Source organism: Anguilla anguilla, chromosome 6 (genome assembly GCF_013347855.1).
Source record: "Anguilla anguilla isolate fAngAng1 chromosome 6, fAngAng1.pri, whole genome shotgun sequence".
Taxonomy (NCBI): Eukaryota; Metazoa; Chordata; class Actinopteri; order Anguilliformes; family Anguillidae; genus Anguilla; species Anguilla anguilla.
The window spans coordinates 61621750-61649106 of record NC_049206.1 but is presented as its reverse complement, the minus strand read 5'-3'; the positions used below and the strand labels follow the sequence as shown (position 1 = coordinate 61649106).

Genomic DNA, 27357 nt, shown 5'->3' with positions numbered 1-27357 from the left:
CAAATGATTTAATAAAAATCGGTCCTAAACTTTGTCAGCATTTAATACTTGGCTATTGTCACACAATAAAAATTCAAGTGTCCCTCGCCCCCCACAAACATGCATTGTTATTTTGTGACCAGACAAAATGAAAAAGAAAAAAAGATCTGTTAAAGCACCTGTCATTTATTTATAGCCAAAGTTGAGGGCGCATGTGGAATCAATCTTGACCAAAGTGCCATTGTGGTCAAATTGGTTGGATTGATCCAGACTGAATCAGATTAAAATGCTATTAACCATAGCTGCTGATTCAAATTTAAGACAATCTCACTTTCTTCTTGCCCACATAATATTTTACTTCTGCTTGCAACGGGATAAAGGTGTTGGAGAGATTGTACAATGGGAAATTATGGAAATACAAAACTATAAGAGCATATTATCTTAAACGGTCCTTTCGCTCAAGCTCATTTCAGTCATCGCATTATACAACAATAATGACAACTTATTAAAATTTAAAATCATGGAACACCCTTATATCTCTCTATTTTTGTATAATTGTCTTTCTATCCATACAGCATTCACCTGTCGTTATGTCTCCTTGCCATTTATCTGTGTATCTCTGCATGTCGCACTCTTTCTCTGGTTATGTCTGACTCTCTGTCCGTCATTCTGCCTCGTCTGCTCGCACATTTATCAGATGCACGCGGTTGAACTTCCTGGTTTCCGGTCCAATGGCAGTGATAATAATTCCAGTCTCTCTCTTGTCATTGCCGGTTTCCTTGTCCTCCTGCGCAGTTCTAGCGGATTTCAACTGTTGAAATAATTCCAAAAATAATAAAAAAGTGAGATTTCATAAGTCTTATGAATCACTCTGGAGACTGTCGCCGCGCGGCCATAACTTTTCTATTAGCGCGTGCAGCCGCACACAATTCGGATTTTGACAATTGGTGCGAGTTGCGCAATTTTGTGATATTAGAAAAAATCAGTTTCTTAGCAAGTTTAGTCATCGTGACATTCTTAATGATTAAATGCAGGACACCCACGGGGATTAAACATGATTTTTTCCAGCAATATGAACACTCTCCAAAATCTATCATAATCTATTGTATCCTACTGCATGGGACGGAGACTTCAGATAGTATTATAGACTTTGTTTTTGAGTTATTCAGGGGCTCAATATCACTACTCAAACAGTTTGATTTGTCTGGTGAATTTCAGTGATTTCAGTAGCCTATATTAAAGCGTTAGAATTGTGAGCTATCTGCACGCGCGTGTCATAAACTCGGGATGTTTTGTACACTATTGGTTCCGACCAGAGGCCCGTAATTGGTGCATAATTTACGAACCAAGCAGTTCTGCTTCTGCTCTGCGGGGTCAATCCAGAAATGAACAAAACAATTTGAAATTGGAATTACTTATACAAGAAAATAAAACGCCACTGCAATTAAGATCATAAAAAGAACAATAAAAACGCTTCTTTACTAGGGAATATTGGACATCTCAACTATTTGGGAACTGGAAAATTATCCGTCGCACATTATTTAAGGTTACCACCATGTGAACTCTTGCCCTTGCTGCAAGTCACGGCGAAATAATCTTCATTTCAGTTTTTTATAACTTTCATTTTCTAGAGAGTCTAATTATTGCAAACTAAGAAATTATGATCCATGCCGTAAATGGTAAGTAGCTGAAGTAAACGCCGATGAACACAGCATACAAGTCACAGCCGTGTATTTACTGGCATTATAAGGCTTTCACAAATATGCATTCTTCACAAAAACAGATATAATGGTTATAATGTGGCACAATAACATAACTGCTGCGAGTGCTTTCTCAAAAGACACGACTAGTCTACAAACACGACCTCTTGATATTCTGTCCAACAACTGGGTGAAGTTAATGTACGGCGTGGTAATTAACTAAATAGAAAGAACGGCTTTAAATTCACTAGATCTATGACAACGTTTACATGACTGATAGGAAACAAAACAATGCACAGTTTCCGTTAGTCTGTCTGCAGAACTAACGCGGAGCAGATTGGCTTTTTTAATTATTACAGTGTTTCGCGTCTTTTGTTTTTTCGCTCGCAGCTGGCACGTGTCTGGGTTTGAATGAACATATTAATTTAGCTCTGCTTACTAATGAAACAAATTGGCTCCCAACAAAACCAACGGTTAACGACAAAGTGGTGGGTGCGGAAAAAAATTAAGTCGCTTTGGTAAACATTTATCGACCAATTGAAAAGCTCGTTTCTGAAAGGCGATAGCTTCTAACTTCCACATTAGATCGACATGTTTTCGTTGAAGCTTTATTTTATCATAGTTATGTAAATGTTCTTAAAGTTTACAAATACAGTATTGTGTTAATAGTAAAATCATAAGTTTCAAGGGAAACCATGCTTATCTGGGATACCACAGCAGTAACCTACTTATTCACATATTGTATCATGACTTACGACGCTTCCTATCTTCGTAGATGACAGGCTACGTAATAGGGAATCTACTTTGCCAGGACGCCGAACCAAGAGGACGCGACTCCACAAGCTAGCATCATTTAAATGCACTTTTGACCGCTCCTACTAATTACCACCAGCAATGTCCGTGTCAATTAGTTTGACCCCTTTTAACAAAGGATTCAATTAACGACAGTCAAGTCAGTTGGACAATGAGGTGGAATGGAGTCACTGACATGAACAGGGAAAATACACCTTTATAATGGGGTTCGTCTGACCCCGGCCTGTTAACAACCACTTACTAACCTTCCTCCCAATATTTTTAAAGCCCCGAAGAAAGAACTGTGGCGTTAAAGTTGTGTGTCTGAAACTTCCCGCACAAACAAGTAGCCTAAAAGATCCGTTTAAATGTGTCTGTTTGAATTAGCACGAGGCTATTCTGTTCGGTTTATTCCGCGAGGGCATCCCCTCCTCTGTTTCTGCTGTCAACAACTGCGCGAAATTTTTGCGTCAATGGTCTGAATCAATTGCCGTGGTTTGAGATGTAACCCGAACAAACATATAGGCAACTGTTCCTTTTTGGGTTTTTTTTTGTTCCCTGGAATTTTCCAGTAAAGATGCAGAATTATCGGACTTAAGGTTTCGTGTATAATAATGAATTACTTCTTCCACGCAACGTTTTCCACAAAAACACAAACGATGGGGATTAAATCGGGTCCCTTAGGTTAAATAATAGTCTATAACGTGGAGCCTTCCGGTTTAAATGGCATTTGTTCGAAAGGCTTCTCAAGCCATTTAAATATCATTGACCACCTGTTACCAATATTTTTACACCTCAAGTCTTCTCAAATTAATTTACTGCTAATCTTTTAATAAACCAGCCATTAAATTTGAGTGACGCTTTTGCCCGTCCACCCCACTCCTTCCAAACTGTCAAGTAATTCCACAATTAGCATATAAAAAATCAAGTGCAGTTCATTACCGATTTTAAGTAGGTCACAGAATTCAAGTAGGACTGCCTGTATTTCTTAATTGCAGGCTGTTGTCTCGCGGAGAAGAAAAAAAACACCTTACATGACAATTGTTTAGCAGAATAATACCCTGTCGTTATACTGGCTTTGGCATTCTTGCTATAAGGTAACGGACTTCTCTCGCCATATGAACAATTACAAGAATGGCTTCAGCAAACCGTTGCTTCCCCCCAGGCATATTTCCTGCCACTCTCCGCGACATGTCACTATACGGGGGATGGAGAGGATGAATGCCTTCGGGAATCACTGGAACTGTAAGACACGATGACAGTTTATGGTTCACTTGTTAAAATCGCTTTCCACCATAACATTTTTCTATTTTCATGCATTTAATCTCTATCATTTCTAAAACTGTAATTTAACAGACGCTACGCCGCAGCTCACAATCCACATGATATACCTCTGAAAGCATCAGGGTTAAAGAGTGTTGAACAGGAATCAGAAGTTCTGCTTCTTCATTTTCTCGTTCCTGACATCTTTTTTTTAAATGATTGCCAGTCATTTTAGCGCGTGGCCATAGTGAATCCCATAATAAACAGCAAGCGGATACTCCTGTACAAAGACGCCTGTCTGTCTCCCAACCACTGAAAGTAGGCTAGACCAATATCACTTAACCAATTCATGTTCTCGAAAATTAGACCTTTTAAAAGATCGCAGATAGGCCGCCATAGATTAATCAATGTTATTAACGTTTTAAAATAAACTCCAGCACTTTTAAATGAAGCTTTTTTTCCTAGTGGGCGGCAGAGTACGCCACTGGCTTTTATGCTGAAATAAAATGAAAATGTTATGAAAATGTCACGTACTTCCACTGAATTGGTTGCCAATAAAATATAGCATTTGGAAGTTGACAAAAAGGGGCCTTCTATAAGACGGAATACTTGACCCGTCCAACTTTTAATCTCTTGAGTTTTAGCCAAAGCGCTAAAGAGTTTAGTAACGAAATTGCGTCAGCAAAAACAATTAGTGTTTACAAACGAACATGCAACTGTAATAACTGTATAAACCGCAAGACCACTAACTGATAAGTTTCGTATTGACATAGCTGATGCATGAAAACATCAGTATCAGCAAAAAATTAACATTTTAATCTATTCCTAAACTTCAATTGCGAATATTAGGCTAATGTATAGGCTACATTCGGCTAAACATTCATTAATAATAATAATAATAATAATAATTTTAAAAATAATAATAATAGCAACAACAACAACAATGATACTACTAGCCTACTACTACTACTAATTATTATTATTTATTATTATTATTATTATTATTATTATAAATAATAATAATAGTATTATTATTAGTAGTAGTAGTAGGCCTAGTAGTAGTAGTAGTATTGTCTTTATTATTATTATCGTTATAATTATTCCTATTGTTATTTTATGAACAATGATATGTTGTTGCGAAGTCGTTAACATGGCAACCACAAAGCCTTTTAAAAAGCCCTCCAGAATTGCACATCCAAGTGGTTGTTGTCCAAAACCGTAGACAAACCGAACAGATGGGGTTGAAGCCCGACCAGCACTGTGCATATGGCGCTGCAGTCCTGGACGTGAAGGCTACGCCGACCCCGCTTTAAGCTCTATTGAGAGTGTCTACCGTGCAACTGGTACCTCGCCCCGGCATGGTGAGCCTTCTCTTCATAGTCTGCCGGAGAAGCTAATCCCTCACGTGCGACAACTGGGCGTCACTCACCTCGTGCGTTTTTCATCAAGCCCGAGGCGAAGCAATTGGATTATTTCGGTTAAAAAGAAAAACGGTCACGGAAGTCACGGCTTGTAAACTTTTTAAAAATCATTATAAAAAAAACACGTAGTGTTGCTGAGTGGGCTAAGTGAATGTGAATCCATGTGCATTTAGGTACAACCTCTGCCCATGAAGACTGCTCGCTATCCATAAGCCACTAATAATTTACAACGACATAGGCTATTTAATAACCACCCAAGTTATACTGATTCAAGTGGGCAACCTACATTTTACTAGACAAATATGCTGAATGCTTTAATGCCCTGCAAAGGTGAAACACCATCAGTGGATATGTGGGTGTTAGCAAAATCTCCTTTATTCGCTCACACACACGGTGAACCAATTGGATCTATAATCTCTTAGGCTATGGAACATCTTATTAAACGTGAGTGCACGATTCACGCAATCAGAAGTATCACCCGCACTGAATATGCAGTAAATTGGCCCTCTTATTACGCGTTTGAAGTCATACACTGAGGGGCGCGAGTGGATGAATCCAGTTTGACTTGTTGACCACAGCACGCCTTCTTAATATACAGTCTTTTCAAATAGGAACACGTCAACGCGCCGCGTCTGTTTACTTTAAAAACCGGAGTAAATCCTGGCTAACGCGAGACGACCCTCCCCAGAAACTAGAATGCTAGAATGCATGGAGCACAGCGAGCACGCGCTGAATGGATGCGGTGCTATCCGTCCTCAGAAGGCAGGGAAAACGGCCATTTACTGCGCTAATTTGGGTTAATTAATGGGAGTTGAAGCTCTAAACAGCTTTAAAACATGGCTGTCCAAAGCTTGGGTGGAACGGTAGTTTTTCCTCTTTTTTGGTGGTGTTGGTTGGGGTTGGGGGTGGGGGTGGGGGCGCAATACAAGGAGGATATATTTAACAGCTTTCTTGGCCAATCCACTATAAAGACTCAAAATACATTTCAGGCAAGTCATACGAACTCCCCACTCAGATAATTTAACGCCTGGAGGAAATCGTAGTAAACGCTGAAAGCCTCATATTCTGTCTATACAAGGTTCATATTTAAACATTTTTAAGAGGCTTCACTACTTATTGAACATACATACTGATTACACACGCTACGCATTTCCCACCGTGCATTGTTCAAACTTTGCCTATATTCCATTATTATTGTCCAGGGGCCGGTAACGTCAGCTCATTTGACAATAATAATTATTCGTTATGACGGCTTTTACATTTGTAATAAAATGTATCCAGGTAAGTCCCGATTATCGATGTCTAAATGTGTACCTTATAATTACTTTCCGTCAAAATTATCCTGGTGGTCCTCGTTTATGTGGTCTTTACTGGAGACCACGTAGCGTCGGCCTTTTGTTTTAAAACGTACCTCCCAGTTATATGGTCCCGGGCTAATAACGCGAGTAGAAAGTGTGGTGTGATGACCCGCGTGCACGCCTGGATAATCACACTTCGACTTCACACAATGCAGGCAAATTCTAGTCGTGTGCCATTGTCGATCTTCACAAAAGCAAGAGGGCCGGGTGACACGTCTTGTTAACCAGTCTGAAGAGAGACTAATAAACCTTCCAAAGATTAGACTCAATTTTACAGGCACGTTTAATGGCTGCCCGACTTCCCGTGCATGGGGGGCTCAGTGCAGCTCAAACACAGAAATAAAATCAATTAAGTTCACATTCATCAAGTTATCCGTTCGTAATTTTACATATTTAATCGAAATGACAATTAAATTCAAAGTCAGAATAGAGATGGCATACCCATTAATCCGAAATGCGGCTACACGTTAATAATAGTCTTAAACTCGAACGTTCCCATCGGTGTCGAGCATTTACTTTAATAAATCCCTTCAAAATATAATCTTCATCCCTACATTTCTTTGATTCTTTCCGTAATTTCGATTTGATATTAAATAAACATCAAGTCTATACAAATGTATGGTAATAGCAGAGGCTACTATTTAATACTTGCAAATATCGTTAAGCATCGATTGCTAAATTGTATTGTATAGATATGTGATTAGCTCAATAAATACAGGCTGGTCTAGATGGCATAGGGAAAATAAATCAAACATAAAATTGCGGATATAAAATATAATCAACGGCAAAAATGTTTTACTCTACAAGGAAAAATACTACCGACAACGTACGAAAAGAAACTTACAGTTCTGTCGAAAATCTCCCAAAAATGTAGCCAATAATGTCAGTGTTTTCCGGTGAAGATAAAATGAAACCAAGAACCGGTCTAGGGCAAGAAAAACCCAAACGGCTAAAAAAGAAATGTCCACAAAAAATCATAAAAAATGTTGAAAGAGCGCTTGGTTCCTTATTAGGGGAAGATACAATATTTATTCCTCGTCTCTTGGGATGAAGCGTTTCCATCTATTGTCCTCCCATTTCTCTATGCCGATGCTTAATTTTCAAAACTTCTATATTACCAAGGGACCTACGACATCAGCTAAAGAAATACCCAGCAAGTACAAAATCTGAACCAGGGAGCCGCTTTTGTGCAGAGGGGAAATTCATTTCATCCCGGTTTTCACTGCTCCGAGAGAGGAAACCCTATTTTTCACAATCTACTTTGGATTAAAAAACAAAAGCAAAACATTTATTTTGGTATAGTGCACCAAACCGGGTTATTGGATCGCGAAAATGTCAACAACTTTTCCAGGACTGGTGCACGATGCTGAGGTATTTTAATTCATTTTTATTATTTAACTCACAAAGCCGTTATACTTAATTAAAACATGGTCCTATACTAAACTACAGAAAGGCAGAAAAAAATACGTTATGACATCTGTCACCGAGACTGGCGCTCCGTTCGATTGCCATAACGAAAATTTCAGAATATAGTTCCACAAAGAGTAAATAGCCGAGTGGAGGGGATTAAAACGGCATTATGTGTCACTCAGGTGCTGCGGGGAAAAGCCTCTTGTTATTTTGCACAGGAGCAAATGAGACTTTTACGTGAACCGGTAAGAAAAGAGAAGAAAAACACACAGTGATTAGACATTTTTTATTATTGAATAGAATCGAACGAATCGACACTTACCTGCAATTCAACGAAAATATGTGGTGTTGGGATGCTACTTTAGAAAAAAACCTCCGAGCAACGAAGGCAGAAATACTTGCGTTAAAAAAACACACTTGGTGTCAAATGATAGACATGTAAAAACATTCTTGGGGGCTCGTGCGGATGCACGCGGGGATGTTATGCGCGTGTACCTCCCAGGCTTGCGGGGATGTGACACAGCCATCAGGTACTTTTAAAGCACACTTTGAATTGTGTTTGGAAGGCTGGATATCCAAGGAGTTCATTTTTTAAGCATGTGAAAATTTTGTACGCAAGGCAAACAGACTGTATGCGGATAGCTGCAAGGTATTGTAAATGACATACCTCATATTTTCTTTCTTTTTCCCTTACAGATACGTCACGATGGATCAAACAGCTATCGTTTGATGCAACTCGGATGCCTGGAATCAGTGGCCAACTCGTCTGTCGCTTACTCCTCGTCGTCTCCGCTCACATACCCCGCTACTGGAACCGAGTTCGCGTCCCCTTACTTTTCAACAAACCATCAGTATACGCCGCTGCATCACCAGTCCTTCCACTATGAGTTCCAGCACAGTCACCCGGCGGTAAATCCCGACGCCTACTCCCTGAACTCCCTGCACCACTCTCAGCAGTACTACCAGCAGATCCACCATGGGGAACCCGCCGATTTCATAAACCTCCACAACGCGCGAGCTCTAAAATCCTCGTGCCTGGACGAGCAGAGAAGAGAGTTAGGTTGCCTTGATGCATACCGCCGGCACGATCTTTCGCTAATGAGCCACGGGTCCCAGTATGGTATGCACCCAGACCAGAGACTGCTGCCGGCATCAGGGTTAGGTCTACCGCCACCGGGAGCCGACGATTTACAGGTAAATCAAGGTCCAGTAAAATAAAATAAAATAAATTAAAAATCCAACTGTTTAAGCACATGAACGTGTTCACACAGGCGTTAATAAATCGCGCATAACGAATATACGAATAATGCATTTACAAACACCCAATTTAGCCGCCTCTTTAAAAAAACCCTACTCAACCTGATTCAGTGGAATTTTGCTCCACCGTAAATTATTATGAATGTTATTGCCAAAAATCGACTGCGGGTTAAAACAGAAAAAAAAAACATTATAACGGCAAAATTTAGCTTCATGTTTTCAAATGGATTTTTATTCCTCGCGCAGGCCTAAATAAATGGAAACTACGAATTTGGAATGACGTATAGGACTAGGCGATTCCATCAAGCATGCAGGCTATTCTTACCTTATTTTGAATTACATACATTCATCTAAATTTTACATATTCTTTAGGACGTGAAAAGTTAGCATTAATTCACCACCTTGTGCGCGTCTGCTGTGCTTTTCGGTCGCACACTTTGCCTCTTTACTGGTGAAAAGGCTCCGTATTCTCCCTTTTCCCTCTCTAAAAGACGGGATTAACGGATTGGGAATGCCGGGACAAAAGGAAAATCCTCTGCAAAAGAGCACCGTAGTTTATCCAATTTAGGTCTTAATGTCACTCAACTGTTTATTTATGCGACGACATCTGAGAACGTTTGGAGATTAAAGTTTAACAGGGGGAGTAAAAAAAATAAATTTAAAACGTCGATAGCATTAAGATGTATTGTGTTATTTTAATTTATTATACTAGTCTACCAATACTACCTCTGTTACACCACAACATTATAATACTACTACTACTACTACTACTACTAATAATAATAATAATAATAATAATAATAATAATAATAATAATAATAATAATAATAATGTTTCCAGGCCACACTGCTATGCGCGCATACGGAATCCCGCGATGGAGGCCTACACATATGTATGCAGACTGCACTCACAGGAGAAAGAGGAACAAACAAAGTCTATTGAAATACAATTTCGTCCTCAGAGAACTGAATAAAGAGTAAAACTGCGCTTCCTCAAGGGCAGCGTGAAGACGGATGAACAGATGCAAGCAGCCTTACGACCAGAGTTGCATCTTTCAGCTCCCTAAAAAGATTTGCCATGCTTAACAAAAGAAGCTGCCCTATCTTTTTTCCCGTCAGCAGTTTAATTTATGCTTGATCTCCGAGTTTTGTATATTGATTTTATAATCACTTTAGCTGCGGAAAACCGAGAAAAAAATGCATCAGGAGTTTGTTTAAAAAAAAAAAACCTCACAAGAACTCTTTAATATGAGTCAGAAATTCGAAAAAATTAGGGAGTCGTTTTTTCACCCATCCATTCAGCTATTCATTCAGTCGTTCATTAATTCTTTGTTGAACTGGATTTGCCATGAGCTATGCCGACTCAGATTCACTGCGACCTGGCAGCGGCCTAATGAAATGATTATCTCCAGCCTCTTACACTTAATGAAGACTGGGATTAGAGGACACCGTTAATATCACGAAATACAAACACAAAATGAGATTATACAGATAACCTCGATAACGGCCATAATTACACAAATTACCCACAGTAACAGGTGACTTCCACACGATATAAACACCATAGCACAACTACAGGTTACATACAGGCTGTTCACTGAGTTTTATTGAATTATTTTTGTTTCTTTTCGTTAAGAAATTATGTGTAAATATAACAGCTCGATGTGTGTCCTGTTTTGGTAGAGTTCGGTGGAAGCGCAGTGCGGACTGGTATTAAACGGGCAAGGTGGCGTGATTCGAAGAGGTAAGATACACATTTTTTTAATTATATTTTTACAATGCATTTTCCCTATTCGAGTAGCTTATGAATTCTGTTACTTGCTAGAAAAATAATTAATTTTGTGGTATCGAAAAAAGCATAAGAAAAAATATATAAGAAAACAAAAAAAAAAAAACGTGAGCACTGTAAACACAAACATAAATCACAAATTGATTAAGAATGTATTCCCTTCGAGTACATTTAATACGCTAGGCGTTTCGCCGCTGTAACCTCGCGGTTAATAGGTTAGCGGCCTAAGTTTGAAGGCATACCCGTTCATTTTCCTCCGCAGCGTTTTGAGTATTGGCTAACAGCGTTTCTGTGCATGCTTTGGCGATCTGATGCGATTGGTGAAAAAATACAATGAATGTTGTCGACCGCCCCACCCCCGAGAAGCATGTCACTCACAACAGACTATGTGAATCATACACTTGACCCAATTGTCTCACCAATTTATGAACTTACTTACCAATATAATTTGAAGATAGACGGCAGCCATGTGCAGCATGGGCCTCGAGTCTCCAATGTGAGAAGTGTGCATTATAATAACAACAACGACAGAAATTATGATTATTAAATAATAACAATAATAGCCTAATAATAATATTATAATAATAATAATAATACGTTACATATAAACAGTGCTGCCGATGCTGATTAAATTTAACAGCCCACAAATTATTTTTTAAAGAAAAAAATACTTTGGTTTTGTAAATTGCAAAAAAAGTGTAATTCTGAATCTTGGTCAACCTAGTAATGATGATGAGGATGCCTTCGATGATGATGATGATAATAATACTAATAATAATAATAAGAACAACAATAATACTAATAATAATAATAGCCGTACACTTTTTTCTTTTGTTGTTTCCCCATTATTATTATTAATTTTTATTATTAAAGGCTTAATGCTAATGGTGAAGACTAATAAATAGCCTATAAAACGCACAGAAATAATGTTGGAGATTCTGTAATTAGAGAGACTATAAATAGTGATTTTAGATTGTGCAAATATAGATATAAATATACTGCAAATATAGATATAAATATACTGCAGGCCTTTTGCTTAAATACTCAGAGCTGCGTAGGCGTGTCGATTGTACTGAAAACAAATACTTAATACTTTACACTGGTAATGGAAAACGGCTATTTTATAATAGCGTGGGTGTGAAATTGAACATATTGCTATAAAACATATCCGCATGTCTTTTGAAAAACCCCAGCGTTTCATTATTCTACAAGTAATACTTCCCGTATTATGCAGGCGGTATACCTGTGCATTTCAACAATAGCAAAAAAGGATATATATATATATATATGGTTCCTGCAAACGGGTTCATATCCTAACGCTACACACACGTGTGTAGTTTTACATAAAACAGGGTGCGTCTTGGGTTTTCAATTTTTAATAAACCACGTCTAGGTGTTGTGCTTTCTTTTGGATGGATGCTGAGATCCCATCGCTATCACTTTCAGTTAATGGTGTGCAGGATTTAGCCCGGAGCCCCACTGTTCTAACCATCAGAACCAATAATCTTTGCTTTACCGTGTGCTCCCGTATCGATAGCTTCTCTAGCCTCCGGCACCTGCTTTGATATGTTAATATTTCTCGGTCCCTAATTCAGCAGAGATCATATTAATGTTGTTCATACAGACTGGAGCTTTGCCTTCGTTGAATATTCAGATAACCTTTTTCAAAAGAAATCACTCAAGAAACGAGGATCCTGCTTAGAAAAGTCGTCTGTGTTTTTAATCATTAGATATCCCTCTCAGGTTTTTGGAATTTGATCAAGCTTACGTGTTGTCTTTAGTGAATTAGCTGGCGCTTCCACGGCTCGTTCAGGCCAGTACTGTACACAAGCAGTTCCGTTTTTTTTCTTTTTTGTTTCCTGTGTAGCGTGGCGGTCGCACCACGAATATTATTGTGGCATTAGAAAGAGCAGGAAATGACATTTGGCCCGTGCCTTTTTTTTCTCTTTTACATTTTCGTGGCAAACTCCGAAAAAAGCACTTGATTCGCTTTGTGATCATTCAGCCGCCATGCCCCAGGCAAATTTCTACAGCTTAAATACAACTATAGCCTCTGGGCCCTAAAAGAGGACCAGGCTACCGGCAATAGCTCTTTTTCGATTGCCCTTGGCAACATAAAATACAAACTACTTTGAATCAAAACATTTTTGGGGAATTAATATGATCTGAACTCGCATGCTTTAAGAGATCTTGGGTTTGTCAAATCGCTTAGAGGTGACTGACATTCCAAGAGCGAGGTATTAATGCCTATCCGCAAACGTTGTCAAACGGCATTTGATTTAAGTGCAGTCTTCTGCTCAACCTCAGTACTCAAATTACGCATTAACCTCAAATGTGCTCGCGCTGACGGTATGCAGGCCTACTTGGTCGTAAGTGAATCTACGTTCGATGCCATCTGAGCGGAGCTCGAGCACAAAGCTCGTGGCGGTCTGATCCCACGGATAGCGGCCATCTCGCCCAATGACTGCAGGCTGTGAGGACAGACCAAGGTTGCCTGTTGGTGCTTCACTGCATGATCGAGCGAAAACAAAACACCCTCCCGTCGACGTTGCACGTGGGATATCTGTAGAGATAATATCCATACCAGTGCTAATGTTAAACGTCTGCACAGTGTTTTTCTATATCTGCGTGTGTGTGTTGGGGAGGGGGGCACAAAACCAAAAATAAGAAAAAAAAACGATATAATTTATTTTTCTTCCCTCACGTATTTTCAATATTTTTGCGCTGTCTTGTGGTAGGCCTACATGCGCAAGAGCATCTGGGCTCACCTTCCGTTGCATTTCCTTTCCAGGGGGCACGTGCGTGGTCAATCCGACAGACCTGTTCTGCTCCGTGCCCGGCCGGCTATCTCTGCTCAGCTCCACCTCCAAATACAAAGTGACAATCGCCGAAGTGAAAAGACGCCTCTCGCCGCCGGAATGCCTCAACGCCTCCCTACTGGGCGGCATATTGCGAAGGTATTCAGCGCCTAAATACACTCTGACAGTCGGGAAGACGCGCCGGGTCAAGGCCGCAGGCCAAGCAAAATGTTTCAGGAAATCGTAACCGAGATGCTTTTGAACGTGAACTTCTACCCGGGAGGTCCGCTCAATGTATCTGCAAGGCACGAACTGGTCTTGATTGAAAGAGTGACGAACCACTGTTTTATCTGGTCAGACAGCGCTAGCTAGATTTTGTTAGATTTAAGTTGTTGGGTTTTTGTTTTGTTTTGTTTTTTTGTATATGCAGAGAATATTATTATCATGAGTCTGTGGTGGTGGTGTTTACTGCCACAATGCAACATTTGACAAAAGTAAATAATTCTCATATTTTTATAAAAGCAGTGGATGTTTCACACATACATTACAGTACAGTACACACAGGCTGCCTCAGACCAGGGACTTAGACAAGCGGAAAACATTTAAAATGGCTGGAATATTATCTGATGAAGAATAATATATATTCATTTTATTTGACGGGGACAGACCTCATTGATCAGCGCCCTGTTCTGTGATGTAAATGTGCCAGATTTAGCCAAACGACTAATTTCTATCTGCCCCCCCCCCAGGGTGGGGTGCTCATACAGCATCGCTCGTGACAGAGATCATATTTAGGCCATTTCAAACAGGTTAGTGCGGGGTGGGGCGATACAGATTGCCAGGATTAATCATAAGGCTCCTTATAGAAAGATGAAAGAGGCAATGGGTGGCATTAATTGGAATTGGTAGAGTAAGAGGCTTCTGCACAGGAGAGTGTCCGTAGAGATGCGCTATGGTGGCTAATAAGAGCCTGTGCGGGTTCTTTGTATGTCCCGCATTCAAACCAAACGCTGCTGATATGGCGGGTTTTCCGTATGTCCCACATTCAAACCAAACGCTGCTGATATGGCGGGTTTTCCCTATGTCCCACATTCAAACCAAACGCTGCTGATATGGCGGGTTCTACGTATGTCCCGCATTCAAACCAAACGCTGCCGATATGGCGGGTTTTCTGTATGTCCCGCATTCAAACCAAACGCTGCTGATATGGCGGGTTTTATGTATGTCCCGCATTCAAACCAAACGCTGCTGATATGGCGGGTTTTCTGTATGTCCCACATTCAAACCAAACGCTGCTGATATGGCGGGTTCTCCGTATGTCACACATTCAAACCAAATGCAGAAGTCCTGAATAATAAAGCCAAAGCCTTTACCTGATGGCTTGTTTCAAAATGCACTTCTGTTCCATGCCAGTTTTGTAATTGTGGGTTTGAATAGCGGAGTTAAGCATGGAAGAGCCAGACCAGCCGTATGACTGGAGGTCCGAATCCTAGTCTAGACTGAGGGAGAAATTCTAGGCAAAGGGAGGAAGAGCATGACACAGGAGGCCAGGCGGAGGAGCCGGGGCCAGCCTGCTGAACGACAGAACGAGCCGCAGCAGAAACAGAAAGACAGAATTTAAGAGAAGGACAGACAGATGGCTATTTGGGCTACTGAGCTAAAGGCAGCTATAGCACTGTGCTACCACTGCTAGAACTAAAACTGCTGCTACTACTGCAGTTATTACTAAAACAGCGACTACTGCTACTAGAGCAACTCCTACTATTACTGCTACCTCTATGGCCACGACTGCTAACAATAATTACTATACTACTGCATGCTCATAGTTCATTCTAATAAAAAGATTGATTCCAAGGACAACCCCCCCCCCCCGCCCCCCCAAATTTCATTTTCTCCACTATTTTGTGCCGACAGAGCAAAATCCAAAAATGGCGGCCGGTGCTTACGGGAGAAGCTGGACAGGCTGGGGCTGAATCTGCCGGCCGGGAGGAGAAAAGCCGCCAACGTCACCCTGCTCACCTCCCTGGTGGAAGGTAAACCGACAGACCGCCAGCTGCTCCATTAAAGCTTTCATTAAAGCACTACATCTGAGGGCAATCAGACAAAGGGCCAGCACACTCTCATTCATTTTTACGAAAACAACTTGGCAAGAATTTATTTTCTTTATCAGTACTGTTTTCTTTTTCCTAAGTTCAGCGGCCACCATATTTGCTCTAGCATGCAAGAACAAATAAATTTAGTGATCAGAATTCAAATTTCCTTTTTAATTTAGTAACCTGTACAAATGTTGAAGAGTTGAGGACAAAGATCTGTAATGTTTAGACTGAATGGCTCACATCCAGCCAAGTGTAAATTTCATTGCTGTTTACACTGATTGTCTGCTGCAGATTCAAGCTCTGATTTAATCTGAATGCAATGTGTTTTCCCCACTTTCACTTATGACTGTCCTTTTACAAAGTATTCTTGGTTTCATGGTCCCTCAAATATTTAAGATACTTCTTGAAGAAATTAAGCATATTACTTTCTCACAGCAAGATAAGGATTCAATGCACATTGTCGTGGGACTGACTGTGGACTTAACATTGCTTAGTCAATGACAATATTTAAACAGCAATAAGACAAAAAAAAGTCAAGGCTAATTAATACTGTTTAGACATTAAAGTGAAAATTACAGGCGACTCCTTAAAATTTTCTATAAAGGAGTTATATCTTCCATTTTCAGTGAGGTTCCCTTTTAATACGGCCGGGCAGCGCTGATTACAGACACAGACTCAGGGTTTAACTTTTAATACGGCCGGGCAGCGCTGATTACAGACACAGACTCAGGGTTTAACTTTTAATACGGCCGGGCAGCACCGATTACAGACACAGACTCAGGGTTTCCCTTTTAATACGGCCGGGCAGCGCTGATTACAGACACAGACTCAGGGTTTCCCTTTTAATACGGCCGGGCAGCGCCGATTACAGACACAGACTCAGACTCAGGGTTTCCCTTTTAATACGGCCTGGCAGCGCTGATTACAGACACAGACTCAGGGTTTCCCTTTTAATACGGCCTGGCAGCTCTGATTACAGACACAGACTCAGGGTTTCCCTTTTAATACGGCCTGGCAGCTCTGATTACAGACACAGACTTAGGGTTTCCCTTTTATTAAGGCAGCTCACAGACACAGACTCAGACTTCCCCCTCGGTTTACAGGGGTAATTTATCATAACAGGGTCCCGAATTGATTGGGTAGGCCCTTCCCGGTCCCTCATGCATGCACACGCACACGTTCATTCCCTCATCCCTTTCTTTCTTTTGTTTGTTTGGTGGTCTTAGGTGAGGCTCTCCACCTGGCCCGGGATTTCGGCTACACTTGCGAGACGGAGTTCCCCACCAAAGCCGTGGGGGAGCACCTGGCCCGGCAGCACGCCGAGCCCAAGGAGCAGGCGGCACGAAAGAAGATGGTGTTAGCCACCAAGTGAGCCGCTGCCGATTTACCTGCTTACCTGCTTATAATTTACCTGCTTACCTGCTTATAATTCACCTGCTTACCTGCTTATAATTTACCTGCTTACCTGCTTATAATTCACCCGCTTGCCTGCTTATAATTCACCTGCTTACCTGCTTATAATTTACCTGCTTACCTGCTTATAATTCACCTGCTTACCTGCTTATAATTTACCTGCTTATAATTTACCTGCTTATAATTTACCTGCTTACCTGCTTATAATTCACCTGCTTACCTGCTTATAATTTACCTGCTTGCCTGCTTATAATTTACCCGCTTGCCTGCTTATAATTTACCTGCTTACCTGCTTATAATTCACCTGCTTACCTGCTTATAATTTACCCGCTTGCCTGCTTATAATTCACCCGCTTACCTGCTTATAATTCACCCGCTTGCCTGCTTATAATTCACCCGCTTACCTGCTTATAATTCACCCGCTTGTCTGCTTATAATTTACCTGCTTACCTGCTTATAATTCACCCGCTTACCTGCTTATAATTTATCTGCTTACCCGCTCCTAATATACCCACTTACACAAGGACTGCACAGCCTTTACCAAAACACTGCTAACTCCAGTCAAACAGAATTGTGCATGTTCCATATTTGTATATTTTTCATTGACTGAATAAATTATTTCTTTGAAAAAAGGATTTAAAATCATTTTTGCGCATTTTCATTAATTTATATTTGTGCGGTCTCAATATGTTCCACAGAAGATGCTTTGAAACAGGAGGTTACACAAAGATGAAAGATGTCATAGTGCAAAATCCTCAATGTCCTTTTCCAAATTTCAGACAAATCTGCAAAGAATTTCAAGACTTACTCAGCCAAGACAGGTCGCCTCTCGGGTCTTCGAGACCGACGCCGATACTTGACCTCGACATCCAGAGACATCTAACCCACTTCAGGTGAGAAGCTGTTAACTTAGTGACTGCTTGTGATGTAAAGAACACAACCCCAGGACCTGCTCAAGACTGGCTACTCACTGAATCTTGAACTGAGTAACGTTGATTCTTCAGTGTAATTTGGTAAATGGTAAATGGTAATTTCCAAACAAGGCAAGTTTTCTTAGTTGACTTTCTTCACAAATACAGTTTAAGGAATTAATGACTGATTTCAGAACATAATGTCACTGAGCAAAAAACAAAAACTAGTATTTGTATGTAATTAATTGTGAGCTAAATTTATGGACGATTGTGGGTTGAATTCAGGCCATTCTGCTGGCTGAGAAAGGGCAGAGCCTCCCACCCGCAGTGACTGCACCCAACCCTCACCCTAGACTCTGATCATGCGCCATCATTTAAAAAAATGTACCATTACAGTAGAATTAGTTTAATGATAGCATTTTAAGTTGGCAGTGCCAGCTGTCGGCTTCATTAAGATGCCAGCCGTGCCTTTCCTTTGGTGCCGCCATGTATCTGAGCTCCGTAACGGTAACATGGATGTTCTCCAAAATGTGAGTCGCTCTGGATCAGAAATTCAACCAGGTGCCAATAATGCAAAAAATAAAAAGAAAGAAAAAAGAGGGTTTGCTTTGATGCGTTGCTGGAAGGAAGACCAAAGTGTATTGTAGTTAGACTGCAGCTGGCCAGTCCAGAGTTTTACAAGCTCTCTGTAAAGTGCTCAGCCAATGGACAGAACTGCTGAAGTGAAGAGATTCAGTGAAGTGAAGCATTGGGAATTTGATGAAGTGAAGCATTGGGGGTTTAGAGAGGTGAGACTTTGGGGGTTTGGAGAGGTGGAGCTTTGGGGGTTTGGAGAGGTGGAGATTTGGAGGTTTGGAGAGGTGGAGATTTGGGGGTTTGGAGAGGTACAGCTTTTGGGCATTGGAGAGGTGGAGCTCTGGGGGTTTGGAGAGGTGAAGCTTTGGGGTTTGGGAAGTGAAGCGTTTGATGTATACTGTGTATGACGTATGTTAGCAGGATATGTACTGTGTATGATGTATATTAGTGGGATGTATACTGTGTATGACGTATGTTAGCAGGATATGTACTGTGTATGACGTATATTAGTGGGATATATGCCGTGTATGACATGTATTAGCGGGATATGTACTGTGTATGATGTACAGTAGTGGGATATGTACCGGGTATAACATACTGTAGAGGATGTATACTCTGTATGATGTATATTAGCATAATATGTACTGTGTATGATGTAGATTAGCAGAATATGTAGTGTGTGTGGTGTATATTAGTGGGATATGTACTGTGTATGATGTATATTAGTTAGCAGGATATGTACTGTGTATGATGTAGATTAGTTAGCAGGATATGTACTGTGTATGATGTAGATTAGCAGAATATGTACTGTGTATGATGTAGATTAGTTAGCAGGATATGTACTGTGTATGATGTAGATTAGCAGAATATGTACTGTGTATGATGTAGATTAGTTAGCAGGATATGTACTGTGTATGATGTAGATTAGTTAGCAGGATATGTACTGTGTATGATGTAGATTAGCAGAATATGTACTGTGTATGATGTAATTAGTTAGCAGGATATGTACTGTGTATGATGTATATTAGTTAGCAGGATATGTACTGTGTATGATGTATATTAGTTAGCAGGATATGTACTGTGTATGATGTATATTAGTTAGCAGGATGTGTACTGTGTATGATGTATATTAGTTAGCAGGATATGTACTGTGTATGATGTATATTAGTTAGCAGGATGTGTACTGTGTATGATGTAGATTAGCAGGATGTATACTGTGTATGATGTAGATTAGCAGGATGTATACTGTGTATGATGTAGATTAGCAGGATGTACTGTGTATGTTGTACAGAATTGATAACACTATTTCCTCTCTTTCTCCTGCAGCCTAATAACTCACGGATTCGGCACCCCAGCCATCTGCGCGGCTCTGAGCACCTTTCAGACAGTTCTGAGCGAAATGCTGAACTACCTGGAGAAGCACACGACGGGAAAGAACACGGGAACGCCGGACTCCGCACAGCTGAACTCCGCCGCAGAGAAGACTGCCCTGCGGAAAACCGGAGAATCTCAGTCTAAAGACGGGAAGCTGGAGAAGATGGAATAACTACACCTTTCCGGGGAAAGCCGTTTGGGAATGGGGGGCCGCAGGTGTGGGGGGAGGGGGGGATTTCATGCTGCTGAAAATGTATAGTTCTGGGAAACATGGACCAAACTCCTTTTTGGGCAGGGTCGGTTTTAGCAGGATGGGGGAAGAAGAAAGCCCAGGGTCCCCCAACTAGAACCCCCCCCCCTTCAGCTATGAGCCCCCAAAACCCCCACACCTCCTCCTGTGTGTACGTGTGAGGAGAAGCACTGCAGCTGGGAACTGAGCTGGGCTGTGCGTGTGGAGAGGTCACACAGGCACTCAGGCCCAAACACAATGCCATCCCTGCACTACCCTTCCCCTCCCAAAGGGGGTGCTGAAAATGAACATAGGCCTGGGAGGGGCTCCACTCCTCTGTTTACTCCTACGTGTTCTGAAAGAAAAATTCAGCTTTTCCTGTGCTCTGTTCTTTAAATGAAAGCAAACAGCTGTGCTCAGACCCAGGCATAAAAGCAACTGCAGTCATAATTATTCATTTGGAGCGTACTGCTTGGCAACAGGTTAGTCACTGCTTGGCTCAGAACAGGATGAGCAGTATTAGGTGGAATACTGGGTGAAAAAACTGTAATTAACTCTGGAGAATTTATTACTCATTTATTTTATCAAAGTTTTTTGGAAGGATATATTGTCAGAGCCTACTGCCCCCCCCCTCCCCGACCCCACAACAGCCCCCCCAAACACACAGATAAGCTATGGAAGGCAGTGGAGAATCTCCCAGACCTACAACTCCATTTCCCACGTCCACCCCCCCACTTTGCCCCCATCGTTTTTGTGATGGGGGGGGGAGGGGGGCGCCCCACTCTGAAACTTTGACTTTGTACCCCCAAACCCTAAAACCGGCCCAGTTACTGGGGTATTTCACATCATGAGAGAGAGTCATACCTTGAGCAAACAACCTCCTACAGCCGCCCGATTCATCTGACGTCTCAAACCACTGAGAGCGTCTCATATCACATGACTAATAAGCAGCAGGATTAAGGTTTAAAGGCTGTATGTAGGCTGTGGCTGAATGTACCGATCCAGACAGAAGCCGTGGATGTGCGGACATGGCATGACTCTACAGTCGGTCTGAGAAGTGCTCTGTGAAATACCCTGCAGAAGAACAGACACCTGTAAGCTTGTAAAGATGTCACTTTTTGCCATTCCCTACTGTACTTTGTGCATGTTAATCTTATTTGTACACTATTTATGAACAGATAATCAACTCAAGTTCTACAGCAGAACACTGTCACATGACCGTTCCAAAACATCTGTAAAAATATGTATAAATGACAACTTTTCTTGTAGGTTTAAAAGACAGTATATATGAATCTTCCTTACCTAAAGCAAATGCCACTCGTCAATAAAGCAAGTTGTTCTAAGTGTAATGTTCATTTATTTAAACATTTTCTGCAAAAGCCCTAAAGATTGTGTACAAACGTAAGTGATTAGTAACATAATTAAATAAATTATTAATTTAGTCCTTCAAATGGTTAGTGCTCGGAATACACAACATCTGGACTTTGTTGCAAGTTAATTCATTCATTCATTATATTATCTGAACAGGCTACACACTGAGAGACTACACACTCAGAGCCTACGCACAAATAGACTACACATTGAGAGACTACACACTGAGAGACTACACACTGAGACTACGCACTGAAAGACTACACACAGAGAGACTACGCACAAATAGACTATACATTGAGAGACTACACACTCAGAGACTACACACTCAAAGACTACACACAGTCTACACACTAAGAGACTACACACTCAGAGCCTACACACAAATAGACTACACACTGAAAGACTACACACAGAGAGACTACGCACTGAGAGACTACACACTCAGAGCCTACACACAAATAGACTACACATTGAGAGACTACACACTGGGAGACTACACACAGTCTACACACTGAGAGACTACACACAGAGAGACTACGCACAAATAGACTACACACAGACTACACACTGAGAGACAATGCACAGATAGACAATGCACAGATAGAGTCCACTGGACACATGGAAACCAGGTAGCATCTTAAGACACAAAGTGGCATTGTAATAATATGTGCAAACATGCATCTTTTTATTTTTATTCAATAGCACGCTATGAAGAATTCCCGGTTGGACTTAATCCAGGGCTGATGTCCAGGTTCAATCTAACCTGCAAAGCCCTCCCTCCTTAATACGCTATGAAAATAACTCGGCACCAGTGACTCTTCTGCAGCTGCCCCGACAGTACTGCAAATTTAACAGCTCTAAGCGTGAGATAAATGAAAAATAAGTGCAAATGAAAAAGAAATCAGAACCGCAGCATTGAGTACGAGCCTCGGTTTCGGTAGGATTTCACCTGCATACCAAATCCATTTACAAATGCACAAGCAAATGTTGCCACTGTGGCAGTGGCATAAGTTAACATCAAATATTTTGAGGGAAACAAATATAAATAAATATAGAACATGCTGAAATTATTCGCTAAAACTTCACGATAAACAGGTTTATAGGAACACAGAAAAACGTGAGAAATCACTTCACTGCAAACTAAAACAAATGGATCATAATTGTTTTCATCGAGCCTTTGATAAACATTAATGGAATTTATATTGTTATTTATCACCAATGCACCTGAGTAAATTATTTTCTAATGCACAAACTAAAAGTAATGGGATGAAAAACGTAATCAGCATCATTTCACGATTCAGGATTACGGAGTTGGATATCCGCGCCGAGTGAAACCCGGAACAGGTTTTTTTTAAACTTCTGTCCATGTTCTAGGTTTGGGAGGGTTGCGGGTTTTACTCAGTGCAGTTATCCAGCTTACTATCCTGCGCTTCGTGAAGCAGGGCCCAGGTCTATGTATCCTCAGCATTCGTGAATAATGAGCAACTAAGAGTGACGACGAGACCGCGAGTGTCTGCCGTAACCGACATTATCGTCTGTATGTTCATCGTCTGAATCATGTCAATGCATTTGCAAACATTTCATAGAATTTCCTAACATATAATTAATGTTCACAACTTTCGGCACTGTGTGTTTGGGTTAGAAAGTTGCAAAGATCTTAACATTTGCTACAACAACGTCATATTCTTTTGTTGGTATTTATAGGTCATCGCAACTCCTTTTGCATTAATACGCTGGTGCCAGATAATGTAAAATAATTTGTATTTACCGGTCAGAGCAGGTCTGCATTCACTTCCGTCGCTTCGCTTCCGGGTACACTGGACGGATCAGGGAAGCGCGCGCGCGCTCAGTCTGTCGCGTTTATATAGACTAGGAACGAGGCGCGATGTGCGCACTGGCATTGTCATTGGTTGCGCGATTATTAGTATTATATTTAATTTCATTTTGTTTCAGTTAACAAGGGTACGGTTAGTTATGAATGAGGCTTATCAAGAGGTCTTAAATCCTTTGTGAGAAATAAAGATTGAATGGGGGAAGTTATATCGCATTTCCAGTGGCGCTGCCCTTCCATTTAAGATACAGGTAGCCCATAACAGCGACTGATCATTCATAATTCAAACTCATACTTCTGTGTACTAAACTAAATTAACATTTTGACTCTCTCACGCCTTGGAATTTATGTAATTATACCATATTAACAATGTAATTTCGTTCGTTCTGTCATCTCCTGTATAAATCAACTCTCCTGTTCTACAACAGATTCTGCTGCTCTGAAGAAGCCAGACCCATGCATTACAAATGGAACCAAAGCGCCATCTTGTGGCAACCAAGCAATATGCACTCAATAACGCAGAAGGACTTTAGTACAGGTATCCCATAAAATACTCCATCCATCTATTCATAATAAATCACACTGTCATTTATTGCAGATTAATGATTTGCTTTTTAACAAAAACATAAAGCCTGTTCGTAATGTGTTTTCTGCTGTTGATGTGCTGCTGGTTGGTATTTTCTTTTAAAGAAGTCGACAGAATGCAAATAACTCCAGTTCCTAGCAGCCACCCATTATACTGCCTCATATGGATGGAAAGATCCATTCCTCAAAGGTGTGTGTGTGTGTTAAGAAGGTGGATTCACCATGACAGTGAACATACCAGGTAAAATTCAAAGCTAGTCCAGATGATACCATAACAACAGAAAACGCAGACAGCAAACACACAACGCAGACAGGGGACACACAACACAGACAGGAGACACGCAACACAGACAGGGGACACGCAACACAGACAGGAGACACGCAACACAGACAGGAGACACGCAACACAGACAGGAGACACGCAACACAGACAGGAGACACACAACACAGGCAGGGGACACGCAACACAGACAGGAGACACGCAACACAGACAAGAGACACGCAACACAGACAGGAGACACACATCACAGACAGGGGACACACAACACAGACAGGGCATACACAACACAGACAGGGGACACGCAACACAGACAGGAGACACGCAACACAGACAGGAGACACGCAACACAGACAGGGCATACACAACACAGACAGGGGACACGCAACACAGACAGGGGACACGCAACACAGACAGGGGACACACAACACAGACAGGGCATACACAACACAGACAGGGGACACGCAACACAGACAGGAGACACGCAACACAGACAGGAGACACGCAACACAGACAGGGCATACACAACACAGACAGGGGACACGCAACACAGACAGGGGACACGCAACACAGACAGGAGACACGCAACACAGACAAGGGACACGCTCAGTGTGTTACAGCAGGAAACCTCGCTCTGAATCGATGAAAACAACATGGAGGAGAGAACAGGGATTTCAACATGGAGGAGAAAACAGGGATTTCAACATGGAGGAGAGAACAGGGATTTCTGGCTCAGAGCTTTAGCACTCGGAGAGACATCTGTCTGTGCCCGGAGCTCTGAGCTCTGAGAGACCGCGCCAGGGCCCCCACCACTCCACCCTGCCCCCCCACCATGCCACCCTACTCCCCCACCAATGAGTGGGGCCCAGACCCAGGAGCAGCAGCCTGCATCACAATTCCCCATCGACACCATCAAAGTTACCTCTACTTTACGGCCCTGTTACGGCTACTTTAGGGCCTTGTTACCACCAGGTTACGGCTACTTTACGGCTATGTTACAGCCACGTTACGGCTACTTTACAGCTATGTTACAGCCACATTACGGCTACTTTACAGCTATGTTACAGCCACATTACGGCTACTTTACAACTATGTTACAGCCACATTATGGCTACTTTACGGCCCTGTTACAGCCAGATTACGGCTACTTTACAGCTATGTTACAGTCACATTACGGCTACTTTACAGCTATGTTACAGCCACGTTACGGCTACTTTACAGCTATGTTACAGCCACATTACGGCTACTTTAGGGCCCTGTTACAGCCACATTACGGCTACTTTACAGCTATGTTACAGCCACATTACGGCTACTTTACAGCTATGTTACAGCCACATTACGGCTACTTTAGGGCCCTGTTACAGCCACATTACGGCTACTTTACAGCTATGTTACAGCCACGTTACGGCTACTAAGGGGTCAGCTCCTGGTTATCTGCAGAAGATGATCAGACCCTACAAGCCGGCCAGATCGCTCCGATCGGCTACTACAGGGCGGCTGATTCCTCCCCCTACACGAGCAGCAACAAGGTCTCGACTCTTTGCAGTTCTGGCCCCACGATGGTGGAACGATCTTCCAGTGGAGGTCAGAACAGCAGAGTGTCTGAGCACCTTCAAACGGAAACTCAAGACGCACCTCTTCTCTGTATACCTCTCTCCTCTTCCCTAAACCCTCTCCCATAACTATTTTTTAAAAAAAAATTTAAAAAAAATAAAAAAATTTTTTGGTTCAGACTATCTTGTTTTTCCTTACTGTATGCTACTATAGTAAAGGCTTTTATCTGCATTTTATTCAATGGACTTAAGTGGACTTGATCCTGAGTTTGGTTACACTGTTGTAAGTCGCTCTGGATAAGAGCGTCAGCTAAATGCCTATAATGTAATGTAATGTAATGTACTTTACAGCTATGTTACAGCCACGTTACGGCTAATTTACAGCTATGTTACAGCCACATTACGGCTACTTTACAGCCCTGTTACAGCCAGATTACGGCTACTTTACAGCTATGTTACAGCCACATTACGGCTACTTTACAGCTATGTTACAGCCACATTACGGCTACTTTACAACTATGTTACAGCCACATTATGGCTACTTTACGGCCCTGTTACAGCCAGATTACGGCTACTTTAGGGCCCTGTTACAGCCACGTTACGGCTACTTTAGGGCCTTGTTGCATTGCAGGAGAACTTGAGGACTCATTAGGTGTAATTTCTGTGCTAGCAGGGAAAAGGTCAGTGCTAACTAAACCCCAAAAACCCCACATGTTTCAGCCAGCCATGGACCTGCTGCCTCAGCTATGATGGCTGAGACTGATGGACCTCGAACAAGAAGTGAACAACACACTGCAAAAACCAGGTATGGGCCAGTAACCATAGTAATCAGACAGGTTTATAAGAAGCAATGCAGAGGAGGACATTTCAAAGCTGGTTATTGGAATCTCCAATATTTCCTTTAGCCATGGCCCGCAGTAAGGGCTTCATGTCAAACACAAGACAGGAAATAAGAAATATTTTCAGATTTACTCTCATGTGTCACAGCACTGGGTACTCTTCCTGTCTTAAACATGAACAACAACATTCCACTTTCCCCTCTGGCTCTCAGCAACAAGTGGTGCAAAGACTCTCACAGACCAAAGACCAACTCTCACAGACCAAAGACCAACTCTCACAGACCAAACATGTTGTTGTGCTCAAAACTAAGGAAAAGCACATTGTGCTTAGATGGAGTGCCCCCCTGACCCCAGTCAGTCTGGAGTTAAAAATAAATGCAGAAACAGACCCAGCCTTCCGCCAAAGCTGTGGCCACAGCTGGGAAGAGCGAAAGAGGGAGTCTAACGGGGAAATCCCCTTCAATCCCATCCCATCCCATCCCATCCCATCCTTTTCTTTTTGTATTTGCACACAAAAAAAATCTCCAAATAAC

General features: G+C 41.6%; 1 protein-coding gene and 1 long non-coding RNA gene across 6 annotated transcripts; one reads left to right on the top strand and one right to left on the bottom strand.

Annotated features, from left to right (window-relative positions):
* Positions 1-619: 619 nt before the first annotated feature.
* Positions 620-23569, bottom strand: LOC118230556. Its single transcript, XR_004765874.1, has 2 exons — positions 23508-23569; positions 620-790 (listed from the first exon to the last, which is right to left on the bottom strand). It is a non-coding gene; the product is annotated as an uncharacterized LOC118230556 (long non-coding RNA).
* tfap2d (transcription factor AP-2 delta (activating enhancer binding protein 2 delta)) lies at positions 6060-21708 on the top strand. 5 transcript variants are annotated; one of them, XM_035423668.1, is made up of 8 exons: positions 6060-6144; positions 8620-9117; positions 10863-10923; positions 13760-13925; positions 15681-15799; positions 17089-17230; positions 18055-18168; positions 20089-21708. In XM_035423668.1, exons 2-8 carry the CDS (start codon positions 8653-8655, stop codon positions 20306-20308), a joined length of 1287 nt encoding a protein of 428 aa, XP_035279559.1. In that variant the 5' UTR covers positions 6060-6144; positions 8620-8652; the 3' UTR covers positions 20309-21708. The 5 variants fall into 5 exon arrangements, with proteins under 5 accessions (XP_035279559.1, XP_035279556.1, XP_035279560.1 ...); XM_035423665.1 differs by lacking the exon at positions 6060-6144 and adding an exon at positions 6929-7884; XM_035423669.1 differs by lacking the exon at positions 6060-6144 and adding an exon at positions 6932-7884 and having other exon boundaries at positions 8620-8832.
* Positions 23570-27357: the final 3788 nt, after the last annotated feature.